Below are 17662 nucleotides of genomic sequence, written 5' to 3'. Positions count from 1 at the left end.
CTCAGGGGACTGGCACACTCTGGGCCCGGAGGAAGGAAGGTGTTATCGCCAGTGCAATTCTCTGATCAGGGCTTGACACATGCTAATAAATAGTTGCTCTTTCTGGGAGCAGTAGCAATGTAATGATTGCACAGAAGAAAAACTGGGTGCATGGCTTCAAACCCTACTTATTTAACTATGGAAAAAAAAACAAAACAACAACAACAAAAAAAAACTGGCCTTCTGACTAACAGCCCTACTTAGAGGGGTCTATTGGGTGTTAAAAATAAACATACTGAAAAGAAGAGGCCTAATTCTTTTTTTTTAATCTTTTTACTGGATTTTATGTATTTACATTTGAAAGGTTATCTCCGTTCCCCCTCCCACCCCCCTCCCCTTGCTTCCCTGAAGATGCTCCCACTCCCAACCACCCACGCCCACCTCATTAACATTTACATATTAACTTTTCTCAACTAGGGGCTAACACAGGTTATTAGGAATTCCATAACATGAGTGGCCCTCAGATGCTGAGCACTCTGGCAGGCCCCATTTGGCTTCCTAACCCTTTATTTAGTATTTCACTAATTTTCTCTCGCCAGACTGTGAGAGTGAAAACTGTCTCACAGCATTGAGTCCACTGAGCTTGGCACGCTTGGGCCCAGGGACACTCTCAGTGAAGAATTCCAGACACAGTCTCCTCTGAGTTCCAGGCTCCATCTCCCCCAACCTGCTCCCCTTTCATTGAAACCGGCATGGCCAAATGCGCCCAAAGTCATCCCCACCCTCGACAAATCTGCAAGCCCCGAGAGTCCCCATTCCTGTCTCTGGTGTCATCTTTGCCTTGATCATCTCTGATAAGTGTAAGCTTCTTAATTACCCTCTCCAAGCTGAGCCATCACACAGTTTCTTAGGGGGGAAACGACACTGTTTTTGTTTTCTTTTAATTGGATTGGCTAACAATATCTTCAGCACATCTTTGCAAATAAAAGTGTTTTGATGTCTAGCCTTATAACACCTGATTAACCTAAGTCAATAATGTTGGTAAGTTTCTCCCAAATTGTCTTATCAAAGTTTCTCTCTATGTTTTATTTTTTAGCATCATCTCGATCTTGGTAACCTTGTACTGGGGATATTTAAAAAACAAAAAAATTTTTTAAGGCTGTGTGTCTCACAATATGCTGTTGTTAGAGAGCAGAAGAAGCCATGTTTGTTTGTGTCTTGTTTTGGGTGTTGGGGCCACTCCACAGGACAGCCCACCTCCTCACTCTTACCTGAAAGACAAACTGCAGGAGGAGACAAGGGAAAAGTCACCTTGGCCAAAAACGGGGTCACAGGGAGGTGAACAGAGCTCTGCTCTGACAGAGCGTCTGAAAACGGCAACCACACCTCCATCCGTGAGTTACAGTGACGAGGCTGGAAGAGCCGGCCCTGGTAAATGACCCTCAGCTGATGACAGACAGATGTGGTCTTTTACAGAGCTTCTCAGACACTGCATAAAAGATCCACCAGGAAGAGCGGCCCAAGCCCGCAGCTCCTAGATGATTCCTCCTGGGCTAAGCCTGTCATTTCCTCTGTAAAAACCGTGACTACTGTTTTGATTAATATATTTTACTGACAATTCCACACATGCATGTAATACATTCTGGTCACACACACACACACACACACACACACACACACACCTTATCTCCTTCTCATTCCTTCCAGACCCTTCCCCCACCAGGTCTCCATCTCTCTTTCCTTCCTCTCCTTTTACTTGGTTTCTGCTGTGTGACTCCCCGGGTTCCCCAGAGCCAGCTATGTGGGCATGGGTGTGGTGCCATCTACTGGAGTCTGAGTAACCCCCCAATGGAACCCTGGGAAAGCAATGGCTCCTCCTCCCCAGCAGCCAGGACTGCCAAGATGGAGCCTACAGGTCTTTATTCACAGAACTCACCATCACAATCGGCCTCACTGGGATGTTCTCCTGTGAAGTGCCCGGAGGGGGGTCAGTCCAGTCAGGAAACTTAATAACTTCTCTTTGATACAGGGGCTTCTTTGGATATGGCTTCAGGGGTGAGGAAGGAGGAAACCTAAAATCCAAGAAGAAATGCTCTGTTATTGCAGACAGTAGGAGACAGCGGGTTTTCAGCACTCAAGTGATGGCCCGTTCTTTGTTAAATTACTGCACATGAATCATGAATAACAGTACCTAACAATAACAAATTCTAAGATGTTCATTTATAACACCTGCCAAACAGTATTTATTAAAAAGTTATAAAATGGACATCAAGTAATAAAACTTGCTTGAACCTGGGGCTTTGTTCATGTTAGACATGTCCTCTGCATACATCCTTAGCTCTCCGTAAACGGGGCTCAGTGACTCTCCTTAGCTGGACTAGAACTTTCTGCCTGCAACAAGCAGGCCCTGAGTTTGCACTCTCCCTGCCCCCAGCTTCTCTGATGCTGGGGTTACAGTGTGGATAACAGTGGCTGGCATCCTATTTGCTTTCTTTTCCTCTGTCTTTAAGATGAGGCCTCACTGCAGTACCCAGGTTTGAACCCCTGGCCCAAGCCACCCTCTGCTTGTGCTTTCTGGATGGCAATGGGTGCGTCACCTCACTAGGCCTAAAGACTTTCTTAACAGAGTGAAGACAGGGAGGCCCCGTGTTCACCCAGCTCAAAGCCTATACTGCCTGCCTCGCAGCTCCGCTGCTGAAGTTCACACAGACATCACTGACAGAGGAGCCCTCATTAGCCCTTGCTGAAGAACAGCACACTACCCTGACATTCACTTATGTCCTTTCCTGTGCGTGGCTCGGCCTCAGACAGCAGGCAGGCTCTCCACCACCCGACTACGCCTCCAGCCCACACTGTTCACTTTTATAAATACTTCTCAGAAAGACTGATTCTCCTTCCCTTGAATATCCAACACGTCACACAAAGATTAAACTGCCAGCCAAAAAAATCCATCTTAAGGGAGCTGGGAAACTGTCTAGAGTCATTACTCCCCATATTTCCACCCTGTCCCTCTTCCTGATCTCAGGCTTATCAGAACCAGTCCACCTTGAACATAAAAACTCTCCTCAAAATAGATTACACGGTACCAAATAAAGAACTAACGCTAAAGATGTGGGTTTTTTCCTCATCAGATATTTCTCTATAACTTCAGTAGAAAAGAATAGAGTGAGATGTATCAATAGGACAGACGGTGACTTGGGGTAGAACTCTTGCATGGCACGTGGGGAGGTCAATCCCAGCACTGCAATAAAAGGGAAAAAGAGAAATCTAAGCAATGAGATAGTCGTTGGCTTTTCTTTTAAAATGTAGGCCCAACAAAAGGCTTAGAATCTTCCCATAGGAGCCAGACACACACACACACACACACACACACACACACACACACACACACAGGTAACTTCTTAACAATTCTTCCCTGTGATAGCCATGGGAAAAATAAATCGGATTATTAAATATTTAGTCTTTTTCAGGACATTTAATTGAGAGTTGTAGCATGTACACAAATGTAATTTATCACCCTCTACTTCTCCCAGATTATCCACCTCCCGCCCATTCTCAGTTCATCTTTCTTAACAAATCTCCCGTGCAGTCCGAGGTACACTTTCTATAGACTCAATGAGGCCACCCTCCAGAGCATGGTCGCCACCAGGGAGCACATCCTCATGAAACGTGATTGTGCAGACGAGCTCGGTGCCAGCTCCTGAGTGCTGGGCCCTGGTCCTCCGCGACCTCAGGCTCTAACCATCTTCTGTCCCTGTCTTTTGTGATGCTAGTGGTGAAGCAGTGTCCCGCCTGTGGACAGACATTCCATGACACTTCCTCTCACACTTGGACCACTTGTGAGCTGTGTTTCTTATGGCAAATGCCAAACCAGAGAGTTTTCAGAGAAAGTTTATATGGAGGTGAGTCAGGAGACACAGCAATAACAAGAGCTCTACAGGAAACCACTTCAGGAACAATCACAAAAGACTTGAAAGGAGCTGAGGAGAGGAGAAAAGGCTGGTCTCCGAGTTCTGTGAAAAGAACATCTGATAACAGCTCCGTATTTCAAAAGTCGGTTTGAATCCGAAGAAAAGCAATGAGACCTGGAAATCATCAAATTAAGTGAAATCCTCTGGAACTATCTATCAGTTTACACATGTGGCGATCAGATTATTAAAGCAGGTGACAAAAGTTGAAATATAAAATAAATGAACATGCTAAGCCAGCCACAGACATTTGACTATGTAGCCCAGGCTAGCCTTGAACTCAAGACCGTCCTGCTTCAGCCTTTCATGTGCTAAAATGACAGACAGGATGGACCCTCCACACCTAGGTGCAATCTGACTTCTAAAGAGCAACAATCACAGCAAAGGTCCTCCCTCCAGCCCAGGCTGGACTCAGGCATGGGAGCTCCCACAGACTGGCCCGCACACCTCATCCTAGTCCATGGCCCGCCCGCTTCACAGCTCACTAAGAACTAAGTAACCGCAGCCTGCACTCACCCCAATGTCACTCTCATTATGGTATGAAAACTAGGGAGACTTTTCTCTCTCAGGAACTGCCTGTACGTCCTTTGGAAAACAAAAAGTCTCCCCCAAATAGTGACTTATTGTTCTGCTGGGTGACCTACAGTTTTCCCTTTGCTTTAAAATCTTCATCCTTATCTGTCCACAATCAGAAAGAACTGTCTTCCTGTTTTCCGAAAGGTGAAGCAGAACTTGTGTGCAGAATGGTGGCTGCGGATATGCTAAGTCCTTCACCCTACCTGGAGATCTTCCTTCACCTCTATTCCAGCCCAGTCTGCCACCCTTGCCTGAGGAAAAATGCACAAGGGTGCCCTCTGGTGGTGATTGCTGGAGGTGCCTTCTGGAAACACTGGAAGACACCAGCTTAATCCTAACATTTGATTCTTGTCATCTGGGACTAGATACCTTGTTATCTGATCTGCTTCAAATTTCGCTTGAATGAAATAGGAATGTTTCCCTAAGACTAAAGCAACTTTTAAAACTGGCTCAGAGAGTAAAACACCTTTAAGAAAGTTTTATAAAGTCTTCACTAGGTGTGTTGGCATACATCTAAAACCACAGCCCTCAGGAATCCGAGGCCAGCCTGGGTGACATGAAAGTGGACGTGGATAGCAGCTCACACAAAGGCTAACAACCTGTACAGAGAGTAAGTGTGACAGTGGGGAGTGTCACCTCCCACCACAAGGTTCAAGGGACATGGTGAAAGAGGATCACAAAGATTCTGAGAGCCAAAAGCCAAAAGGGACCACTGTGAAATAGCATCTTCTGGGCATGACAGGACCTTTACACTCAGGCATTCTCAGCAGTGTGGCTGCCTGTGCCCAGCCTGACAGGATCACAAGGCCCCACTCCTAGCTGAACGCTGAGAGCGGCTGGTGGAAGGAGGGTTTCCTTCGGGCGCAGCTTCTTTCATGGGCTGCCCACAGGCTGGTCCTGTCATCTGGGCATGCCTCAGCACCAACCCAGTGGGGTGTTTCTTTATTTTGCTTCTCTTAAGGATGAAGATAGGGGTTTTGGAGGGGACAGGTAGAGTGGATTCATGACGGAAGTTGGAGGTGGAGTGGGGAGTGAGATAGAAACATTGTTTACATTTATGAAATTCTTAAAGAAGAGTAAAATCCAACTTAAAATAAAAATAAGTATGTAAAGTCTTTGGAAAAGAAAACAATTGCAAGTCCTTTATCATATGTTAATGAAAGACATTAAAGAAAAAGTAAACAGGGAGATACTCAGTAAATAAGATCCAATGTAATAAAATGTCATTTTTCCCATAAAGACTGACAGTTAGAATGAAACCCTGGTGAGATTATAAAAACCCTTCCTGAAGCCCGTGAGATCTCTGGAAAGTGTGTGAAAATGATGAGCCAGGCCAAAAGCAAAGAGGACACTGGTGACGCGGGGAACAGTAGGGCCTTCCTACCAGGTGCCCAGGTGAATAAAGCCCGTGCAGTCAGGGGCCGCTCCTCCTCCCTGTGCCATGGGGGCTTCCTGTGCACCAGAAAGGGTTAGCAGCCTCCTTGGCCTGCGCCCAGCACCCTGTGCCTACAGTAGCAACCACACATTCCCCTAAGACACTAAAAAGTGACTGCAGCCCGCACACTCAAGTTCAAAACACTAACGACAGAACACAGGGTGCATGCAGTGGAAAAAAGAATGGTCCATTGGGTGCATAAGGCAGGGCCAGTGTGGCCTACTCAGAAAAAGTGGCATTGCATCCTTACAGCAGACTGCCACACATCCAAAGGTGACCTGCCACCGAAGTATCAAGAGGCTGAGTGTGCGCTCCACCCTCTTGAGTCTGCACGAGCCACTCTCAGCACTATGATAAATAGAAATGTTCACCTGTCCTGACTTCAGAAACTATCGCATTGCTATGGCGAAGCTCTCGCCTAGTAACCACTCCTAGTAACCAGGCATCATGGAAGAAGTGTGACTACCTGAGATCCTCAAGTTGGTAGATGCCCAAGTGGCAGAAAGAACCCCTAAAAAAGAAATTGAGGACCTGTGATAAAGGTGGCCCTCAGCAGCTGATGACTAGCCAAGGCCTTTCGGATTCCCGACCATACAGTTTATCTAAACATCATCAGGGCTGCTTAAAGCCTGGCTTCACTACACAACAGGTAACTGAAGCAGAAGTGGGCATAGACATCAGAGCGAGCCAGTCAGCGGAGATCTTAGGACCGCTCCACGGGAACCTGCAGAAGAGCTCACTGCTTCCTTTCATTGTAGCGCCAAGGTTCAGGAAGAACAAGGAAGGAGCTGACGGTTTGCTGCTGTCTATATTTGTTATTATTGTTATTGTTGGGCTTAAATGGATAAAGAAAAACCTACAAAGCCAGGACTGGGTGATTCAAAAAACAAAAAAACAAAGCAATTTCTCATCCCTAACCCCTCTCAGTAAAGGTACACAAGGTAAAACAACATACACAAAGTTCAGATAAAGATGGTTTTAGCAAAGTATGATCTCAGCAGGGCCATGAGTATGAAACTGTAAGGCCTTTGCTATAACTTCAGCAAGATTTAAGGCAATGCTGCCGAGACATTGTGATCCCTCTGCTTTACTTTCTGACTCGGTCTTCCCACTTAACACAGAATATTCCTATGCCCAGGTATGTGGAATCCTTCCCACCCCCACCAAGGAAGTCTCCAGTGGACACGAGCAGAGACGTATAACCCAATTCATTTCATTTCCCACACTAATACCCAGAGGCTATACCGCATCCCATAGGTTTAAGAGCTCAGTCCCACAAGACTGCCCTTAACTTCCAGATATCAGGTAAACATTCCCAGATTATAAACTATACTCTGAATAACTGGCTAGAAGTTATGACTGGCTAAGGTCTCTACAAAACCTCCACCACACCCCCACAGGCTCCATACTGTATTAGGACAGCTTATATAACCAAAGGGAGCACTGTACAGGCATTTACCAGTTTATGCTAAAGGACATATGAGCCACATAAATAGCCAGATGAAGAAATGGCTAGAGACAGTATGAGACAGCATGAGATGGAAACTCTATGGTCACCAACCTTCTGTGCCTCCAGATAATGAAGTTCTCCAACCTGGAAGCTCAAACCTTGTTGCTCGAGGGTCTTTCCAGAAACTCCAATAGGTGGGGCTAGAAGTTCCACCTAAAGGGACCAGGGTGCTCTTTTGTGGGTTCCCATGGAGCGGTCCTCGGCCAGAGCCATCTTTTCTGTTTCCCACGTTCCCACGAGTGACAGTTTTTCTGAGATTTAGGAGACTGTGCACACAGACCTTCTCTAATTTCCAGCCTCAATTCATTCTCCCAGTTTCCAAGAAGATCCTGGGATCTGCCGGCCTCTGCTGACTGGCACATACTGGTGTGCGTGTCACTGGGTCTTTCCAAAGACTGAGCCCATCTTGAAGCTGCCCAGGGCCCCAGCACTATGTAACCTTTCAATGACAAACTCAGCATTTATCAAAGCAGACTGTCATGGGTAACAAGACAGCCCTGTCACTCAGGGCTCTTATCAGTTCCATGACCAGGACAGAGGATGCATTTAATGCCCTATCATAAATGTGTAAGAACTGCAAGGGGACCGCGCTGCAGAGGACTTCTGAGTGGCTCCAGCAGAGCAGAAGCTGACTCAAGGAGATATGACAACATGATCCTGTCTAATGGAGCAAGCTGCAAAGAAAGCTCAAGCCGCAAGGCAGCAATAGCTCCAGAGTTACGACTGCCCGTGTGGTACAGTTCAAAGAAAATTTTAAAATCCAAATCCACTTCAACTTTTCAAAATGAAATGAACAGGCAAGACTTTCAACCTTCAGGGCGTTGGAAGTATCTAAGATATGGCACTGTAGACACGGGCTACTTCCTGTGAAACAAATGGCTCAGAACGCTGAGCGAAGAATCTAGGGAGAACCATGACCCACACAGAACCCTAGTAAGCAGCAGAAATGGCAGACCTATGTCCAACTGCATTTCCAAAGTACTATGGACCAGCCATCAGCAGATGTGATGACATGCTGGAGTAAAACTCAGTTGTCGAACTACAGAAGGTAAGCAGAGCTGCAAACGAAAGGAAGTTGTTGTAGCCAGAGGCAAACTATGACAGATGATATTTTCCAAGGATGGCCACACATAATTCCCATCCATATGTTCTTCCCATCCTATCCCGTAAGCTCTTCTCATCCCATATGCTCTTCCTATATAGTCCAATATGTGACTGACAGCTTCGCATCCACAAGTTTCTCCGAGAGACCCCGACGTGAGTGGGCTATGCAATTGCTCTGACAAGCAGAATACAGAAGTGAAGCTCTGCCAGTTCCCGGCACAGACCTCGGCTGCCTGCCAACTTTCTCCTCTTGCCTATTGAAAATGCTCGTACTTGGGATGAGCATGTTTGGGACACAATCTCTTCTAAGCCACCTACCATGTAAGTATGGAGACTACCCTAGCCCCATCACACACAAAGCCCGCATCACACAGGGAGATGCCTGGGAGAATGAGATCTCACGTAAAGACAGAGGAACAGAGGAACGTGCAGCAAAGCCACCCTGGTTGCAAGAGGAGGAACTTATTGATCCACTGTCCGGAAGTAGAAACCTGCTAGTTTCGCCCCTTCTAAGGTCTTGACAGAGGAGGGGAGGGGGCAGAAGGAGGATGTCTGGGATAAAGGTTCATTATACATGCTTGAGACCCTGGGTTCAAGTCTTAGCACCTATGCAAAAAAACGTACCTATATATGCCCGAGCCTGTAACCTTAGAGTTGGAAGGCAGAGAAGGGAAGATCCCCAGAGCTTGCTGGCCAGCCTAGCCAAAGCCAGGATTAAGTTCAATGGAAAGATACCTGACTTATAACACATGTGTGTGTGCGCGCACGCACATACACATACACACAGTCACAAAACTTTAAGATTAAATATAAGAAAATAACTCTCAGGCTCCAGGTAATGAAACCTTTTTAAATTATTTCTTTCCTGGGGACAGGCTGACAGGCCACACTTGGACATGTCGGAGAACAACTATAGGCATTGGTTCTTTCCTTCCAGGTAGCCATGCTTGACAGCAGTGTCTTCACAGAGAGTTCCAGGCCAGCCAGAGCTAGAAAGTGAGACCAAACAAGTGTGTGTGGTGGGGTAGTAAAATTAGTAAGTTGTCTGTTCATCAAGATACCATTTTTAAAAGGTATCTTTTAAAACTAGAGCAGTGTTTCTCAACCAGTGGGTCATGATCCCTTTGGGGTCACATATCTGATACTTACATTACAATCCACAACAGTATCAAAATTACAGTTACGAAGTAGCAATGGAGATAGTTTTATGGTTGGAGTCACCACAGCATGGTGAACTATATTAAAGGGTCACAGCATTAGGGAGGTTGAGAAGCACTGCCTTAGAGGTTTTGTGGTAGAACACCTACTTGTCTATAACATGTGCAAGTCCTGTGTCTGAGGGGCTGGGGGGGCGGGGGGGAGCAGGGCTGGACACAGCACTAGCAGACAAAACTGAAGGCTGGAGGTATAGCTCATGTCCTAGCACTGCAAAGGGAGAATGAGGGGTCTCCGCCATCCATGTATCTCATGGGTTCATTCATAGAAGATCTTACTTTAACTACTAAAAATGTATGAGAGGAAAACATGCTAAGGAAAGGCAAAGCTGTCTGGATGTGGAACTTGGAACACTCAGCCTCCTCAGCCACCAAGGTAATTCCAAGTAACATCACAGGGAGACAGCTTCATACACACTGGACAGGCAGGTGTGTACATCGGCCCTTAGCAGACAGTTTCTACTAGTAGAATAAAAATTAGCATAAGAACTCTGGAAAAGAATTTTTCATTTCCAGCAAGTGATACACAGATATACATGTTGGAAAAATACTTCTACACATAAAGTATTGAAAAATAGTAAGGAATTGTTTAAAGACAATTTATGAATGAGTGGTTCAAGAAAAGTAATAAACCAGAAGCCATGAGTTAATTAACACCTAACCCCTAACACTGCTAACATCTCAGGAGATGAGACTGGGCAAGAGGGGTCCTTCTTACTGCCAATGCACACACTGTTGAGATGCCTTTCCTTCACAGACACACTCAAAGGAGCATAGCTCCCTCTGCTGGGCAACCTTCACAACTGATTTTAAAAACTAAATCATGAATTTCAGAATTGTGAAGTCCTGTTGAAGGCATATTCATTCCACCTGTGTGTACTAGAGACTTGGAGGGCAGGAAAGCGATCGGCCTCCCTGACAAGCAACAAAGCAACCCTGCTCTCTTGGTGCTCCCTCCACTGCCAAATGATGGCTGCAAAACCCTTTAGAACAACGCATACTGTAACTACCATCCTTTCGGGTATTTATTTGAAAAAATTAAAATTACTTTTTCATCAAAAGCACTATAGAATATGTGAGTCATAAGGAAAACATATTTTCTGAGTCTCTGAGGTTAGCAGGATGGTTCAGTAGTTAGTGACAGTTGCTGCTCTTCTGGACCAGAGTTCAGTTCCCAGCAGCTACATTAAGCAGTTCACAAGCACCCGTTCCAAAAGCCTCACCCCCTCTTCTATACTCTGCACCCCTCCGACACATACATGGCACAAATAAAAATTAAAAAGTAAAATCTTCACTACATTTTTGTGGACTTGACTGGTAGGTAACAGATTTCTCACACTGTTTTAAACTCTCTTCTGTGGAATATGCTGAAATTCTTCGATGGTTATTAACAGAAATTTGCAGCACCTGTACCTTCAGCCAACCTGTCTCTTTGCCCCAGTGACCTAAGCCTTTTATACTAACAAAACTCAGCAGCAAAGCCTGCCAGACATCTATTATCATGAGCACTGGTATCGCCAAGCCTGCTGTTTCCTAGAAATCCAGGAGTTAGAAAAATCTTCAACAATTCTAAGGGTTTAACTGTCCTCTATAAAGCCCCTCATCATACTCAGTGGTATGGTATATAATATGTGTATATACATATATGTATATATGGCAAATATTATCATACCGTGTAAATACTGAAAATTTGCTAATAATTATATTTCATATAACTGCTTGAAGGTGTGTCAAGTATATTAGTAGCATCAAAAACATGAACAACTTAAGTCTAATGAAGCATGTTCATGATTGAAAAAACTTAAAACTACAAAATATTGCAAAGCAATAAACATCAAACAGAAAGATCTGTGCTCTGTTTAAGATGTGGAAGACTTGACTTTGTTAAGAAGTTAAATTCCAAACTGACCTGCCGATTCCACAAGATTCTACTCAAAAAACCCAGGAGGAACTGTTACAGATAAACACATTGATTCTAGAACAAGTGAAGTAAAGCAAAGGGCACGCCTTTAAACCCAGCACTCGGGTGACAGAGGCCAGCCTGGTCTACAGCCTTTAATCCCAGCACTTGGGTGACAGAGGCCAGCCTGGTCTACAGCCTTTAATCCCAGCACTCGGGTGACAGAGGCCAGCCTGGTCTACAGAACAAGTCCAGGACAGCCAGGGAAAACCGAGAAACTGTCTCTAAACAAACAAAGAACTGACTTGAAAAGGAGCAAAGATGAAGAACCGACAGGAAGCTCATCTCCAGGGCTGTCACAAAGCTACAGTGATCAGGAAAGGACTGCACAGAAGACATAGGCGGGGCCTACAGCAATGGAATGGCTGGGAATTAAGGGATCACTATGGGACTGGCTTCCCCTAAGAACACAAGTGTATCAAAGATCAAGGGATGGAGACGGAAAGATGACTCAGAAGTTAAGAGCACTGGCTTCTCTTCCAGAGGTCCTGAGTTCAACCCTGGCAACCACATAGTGGCTCACAACCATCTATAACGCAATCTGGTGCCCTCTTCTGGCCGCCAGGCATCCTTGCAGGCAGAACACTGTACACATAGTAAGTAAATCTTTAAGGGGAGGGGAGGCATCAAGGGATGGGACTACCAGTCTGGACTCAGTCGGCAGGTAGCATTGCAGAGATAAACCCTGGCTAAGGAAGCTAGCGGGCACTCTGGACTACTCTTTGTGGCCACAGAGCAGAGGGTGAGAACAACAACTACCATGGCTCGGACACGCAGCCTCGATCAGAGGGAGGACGACTGTGTTTGTACAGTGAAGTCAGGACTAGTCATAGCATCCGTGATGTCTGCATGGTACCCCTCGCTCGGTACCTTCTCGTCCCGTTGCAACTGTGAATGGGCTAGTACAAAAATACTAGTCTGAGAAGTACACGATAATCAAAGGTCCAGACCCTCAGAAATAAACTGGGTCGCTCTGCCAAGCACAGCACTCTGAGCCTGTGCAGTGACCAGAAAGGGTGAGAGAACCCACAGTAGGGAAGAAGGTGAAGACAAACACCCTCCGCAGTCAGGATGGGGGCAGGAGCTGTGTTCTTCCTAACATTTCCATCTTCCTGGTCCCTGCTTAGGAAAACCGTACCACAAACGTGCATGTTCTACACAGCACACGTAGCACACACGCAGTCTGTGCTGGCCACAGAGGTAGCAGGTGGCAGGCCCACAGCTCCCACCTGCTGTATCAAACCTGCTTTTTCATGATGCTTCTAGCCCATCATGGAACACACAGGAAGACAGAACTGCTTCTTTCCAGAAGACACAGGTCTCCAGCAGCAGCAGCCTTCCCTTGAGAACTCTCCACCCTGGTCCTGGGTTCCTGCACTTCCTTCCCTCCCGGGTCACACCTGCATCGGTCTCTTAACTCATGCACTGTCTCACAGGTCCCTCAAGGCACTGGCCACCTGCCACATGCACTAAAGATAGTGTAGAGCTGGTCCTGCCTTCGAACCTCCTTGTCTACTCCAAAGTCCCCAGTAATCCTGTGCCTGCATCATGTAATGACTTCTCATGGAAACAAGACACAGAAGTACCTGCTACACATGAGACACAGCTGGGTAAACCTTACAGCCTAACCTCTAGGTCCCTCAGGCCAAAGCCCAACATCTGCTTTATAACAGTCTCACGGGCACACCCTATACTAGTTATACCTGCTTTTGGCATAAAGCAGACGAGTCAGGCTATGCCAACAGAGGCTTCGTGACCCACTATCTACTATCTGGCCATGTATCAAACAAAGCTGCTGACCCCAGCCTAGAGGAAAGACAGATGTACAATATTTATGAACCCTGGTTCCATTGTGGTACAAACAGCACATTCAGTTTGAATATCATAAGCTGCAGGAGAATCATTAAGAACCTACGTGTGAGACAAGACCAATGCTGACATTCCTAGCTTGTAGCTGAGGCCACAGAGGGCCAAAGACTATAAGCCGTTTGCTTACCATGGCATGGTGAGCACTGTAGAGAGCTGGGATTAGAGCCCAGTCCTGCCACGCCAGAGCCAGAGCCTCAGTTACAACCCTCCTGTTGCTGAGCTCACAACGCACTGCTCATGTGGCCTGGAAAAGCTACAGCCTCCCTTACTAGGAGTGGAGTGAGAACGACCTGCTTACAATAAGAATGGGCGCTCACTCTTCACTGACTGACCTTTGGACTTTTTTCTCAACACACACTGGGTATTCTGGGCCTACAGAGACACCCAGATAAAAAGATCCCCCCCTTATCTCCCACCACTCCCAGTATAATGACACCCAAAGTATTTATTGATGTCCTCAATGGGCAACACCTGCTACTGATAAAGACTGAACTGGGTGACACCTTGGAAGCAAATGTCTCTGAGGGCCTCAAGCAAAGCTAACCTTTCCACAACCAGGAAACGATGTCCTATCAGAGGCTCCAGAACAAGAAGAGATCCAGGGTTGTGAGAGTTTGGATGAAAATGGCCCCCATGGGCCCACAGGGAGTGGCATTATTGGAGTAAACTGGCTTTGTTGGAGGAAGGGTACCACTGGGGGCGGGCTTTGAGGTCTCAGATGCTCAAGCCAGGCTTGGTGTGTCTCATTCTCTTCCTGCTGCCTGCTGATCTGGAAGAACTCTCAGTTTCCTCTCCAGCACCAGGCCTGCCTCTGTGTCACCATGCTTCCTGCCCTGATGATAAAGAACTACATCTCTGAACTGTAAGCCAGCCCCAAGTAAATGTTTCCTAACAAGAGTTGCTGTGGCCATGTGTCTCTTCACAACAATAGAATCCTGGGAAACAGAGCAAAGCAGCGTATGTAGAAATCTAACTAACAGAGACCCCACCAAATACAAAATTCCAACCGAATAGTTCAGAACTGTGCCGGCAAGATGGCTCGGCAATTAAAAGCACTTGCCACCAAGCCAGACAGCCTGAGATTGATCCCAAGGCCCCTCATGATGGAAGGATAGAACCAACGCTCATAAGCTGACCTCCACACATGCACTGTGCTCCACCCCTGCCCGAGTAAACAAAGAAAACTAAAGTTTAAAACACGGCTCAGAACTTAAGATCACTTTTGTTCAAGATTCACACACACTACTCCGCCCCTCATATCAAAGCATGAGGCTCAGTCAAGCAATTGGCGAGCTGCTGGTGTGAAAGGCACAGCAGTGATCACCTAAGTTGTGTTTCCTGAGGCTCCCTGGACACATTTGCCCAACACCTTCCATTCCTAGTTTACGAGCTTGCCAGCTCCAGACACTCAGACGGCGTGTCTGTTCCATCTCTCGCCAACTTCAATATACCACATCTCACAATCTGCATCTCAGAGCCAATTCCCACTGTTCTCGGGAGTCATAATAATTCATAGAGAAGGACTAACTAGCGCCCACAAGTCTTGGGTTGTTCTGTGTAGATAACATCTACAGTATAACCCTGCCCCCCACCCCCAGGTCAAAAGAGCTTTCTTTGCTGTCTAAAGGGGGCAGAGTGGGAGTCTCTGAATTCCAGCTTCTTTCTCCACTGGAGCTGGTGGGTAAAAACGGGCAGTGAGAATTCACAGAGAACCTTAACTAAAGAGAAAGAAAATAGCAATTTCAAGGACAAAAGGGAACCAGTCAAATGGATAAACCAGAGAAACACAGAAGGGATGGATAAAGAAGCCTGGCTGGGAGTGAAACACAGAAACACTTCAGGGTCAGGACAGAGAAGCAGCTCATAGTTTTGAAATTAGCGTGAATTAATCACCAACACACCTTAGAAGGGTTGGCAATCAGGATCCACCTGGTTTGAATCCAAACAGCATATTTCAACATCCTGTTGGCAGGCCTACCAACACCTGGGCAGCTTGCACACTGGAAGATGGGGTGATGGCCTCTAAGCTCAGGGTCAGGCTCTTTCAAGTTCCAGTTCCACATCCTCTCAGTCCAGGGTTCAACTGGCAAACCCCCTGTCTCTGACAGATCCTCCCCTGTGCCTCGGGCCTACCAGGAACTCCAAAGATCCCTCCCACCTTGGAGCGTTACACGAGTCTGAGTCACCGCCTCACTTCCAGACAGTCCACACAGTTTCCTAGGCCTAAAAAGTTGCCCCAACTTTACTCTGCAGTTGTTGCCTTGTCCATCAGTGGAGGTTCTTGGAGCTGTAAACAACAGAAACCAATCCTGGCCAAGGTGACTGGAAAGAAATCTGAAAATACCAAATAGGTCACAAAAATCAATAGAGAGCTAGAGAACAGGATGAAGAAAAAAATAAAGCAGAGAAAGGGTGTTGTGGGGTCTGTATAAATCCAACATAACCCAAACACCGAGTCAATGCGGCGACGAAAATATATATTTGCCCAATCCACTACTGACCAATCGGGAGCTGAACTGAGACCCCGAAGAGAAACTGCGTAACATACTTAAAAGATGAGAGCACAAAGCAAGGAGGACTGAGCGGGCTGTAGCACTGTCCAGTCATATTCTGACGTTAGGGGTTAACATGGGCGTTTCCACCAATCCGGTTAGGACTAAGTTTCTGGGAACATGGACTTGGTTTGACCGTTCCAGGAGGATGGAGAAGACATCCTTGAGATGTCTGGACTCCCACAACGGTTTCCTTACAATAGAAGTTGGTCAGGTATCGGGAGTCCCAGTTCCCCTAGCGCCTGGGACCTTGAACTTAGTTTCTTCTCTAAAAATAAAGTCATAATTTCTAGAATAAGTTTCTTTTGCTTGTTCCCAACAAAAGCAGAAGGCAGAGTGGCAGCCATAGCCAGACCCACAGGTGAGGCCACACCCTAGGAATAGGCTGGTCCCAAAGACACACTGGCATGACGTCTCCATCACTGTTCTGACACGCTACCACCTCTGTCACAGGAAGCTCCGAGCTGTCCTTTCCCTCTGCATGAAGCTTCAGTCCTGGGTGGGGACACCTGGCTAGGAGCGGGTCGTGTGGTACAGGGAAGAGGATGGGTTCAATCACTGGGGCTTTTTAAAGGCCTTCCTTCCCACCAGGAGCCACACAAACAGGAGCTCCCACAAACAGAAAAGTTTAGAGTGACTGGCAACAGGAAAAGAGTTAAAAGTCCCTTATAAATATAAGCATGTGTATGTGTACACTTTCACCGGTGTTCCAGAACCAACCTGGCTGCTCATCAGTGACCCTTGTGAGATGCACAGCTAAAGGTGGAGAGTCCCTGAGATGCTCACCCACTTCTCACGGCACCATCCTCCTCGGGATGCTCCCTGGGAACAAAGGTACCACAAATACCCAGTAGATATTGACAATGTTTATGAAGAGCTGAAAACTACTATGGACTGTTAACTGACTTGAAAAAAGACGAAGATTATAGTCCAAGCCTCAATAAGAAAATGTGAAACACTAATACAAATTTAAGATGGCTCATCGGGTAAAGGTCTCCAAGCCTGATCACCTGAGTTTAACATCAGGGACCCACATGGTGGAGGAGAAAAAGAACTCCTGCAAGTTGTCCTCTGACTACCACACACACAGTAACATGCATTCACACATGTAGGCAAACGCGCACACTCACAAACAAACACACACACACACATACACACACACACACACACACACACAATCTCATTTAAAAATTCTAAATGGGAATCTAATAAGACAGATGACAGACAAAGCCCAGTGAGCCTGTGAGGAAGTGGGAATACGAAGGCCCTCCCCCCCACACCAGCCTTCTCGTTAGAGTCCACATCATCACCGCTATGAAACTAACTACTTCAGAACACGAGTTTCATCACTGCCCCAGGTCTCGCCTCGGTTGCTTTCTCAGGAAGCAGAAGACCTCTCTTTGGATGGAGAGATGGCTCAGTAATTTAAAGTGTTTGTTTCTCCTGCAGAGGACCCAGCTTCCGTTCTCAGCACGAACTCGTTGGTTCACAACCA

The 17662-nt window shown here is 46.5% G+C and overlaps 1 protein-coding gene across 3 annotated transcripts in view; it reads right to left on the bottom strand.

The window, feature by feature from the left end:
• Positions 1 to 17662, bottom strand: part of DEPDC1B (DEP domain containing 1B) — a gene marked incomplete at both ends in the record, with an annotated part of 60709 nt that overhangs the window by 23995 nt on the left and 19052 nt on the right. For 2 of the 3 annotated variants that reach the window (XM_080933854.1, XM_080933855.1), the window contains one exon: positions 1916 to 2051. The exons of the other annotated variant lie outside the window; for it this stretch is intronic. In XM_080933854.1, the coding sequence (XP_080789980.1) occupies positions 1916 to 2051 (136 nt within the window). The remainder of the gene's footprint in view (positions 1 to 1915; positions 2052 to 17662) is intronic. 3 annotated transcript variants of the gene reach the window in all.

Source organism: Micromys minutus, assembly GCF_963924665.1.
Source record: "Micromys minutus genome assembly, chromosome: 20".
NCBI classification, from domain to species: Eukaryota; Metazoa; Chordata; class Mammalia; order Rodentia; family Muridae; genus Micromys; species Micromys minutus.
The sequence above is the reverse complement of the archived record's forward strand: the minus strand, read 5'-3'. Positions and strand labels throughout refer to the sequence as shown.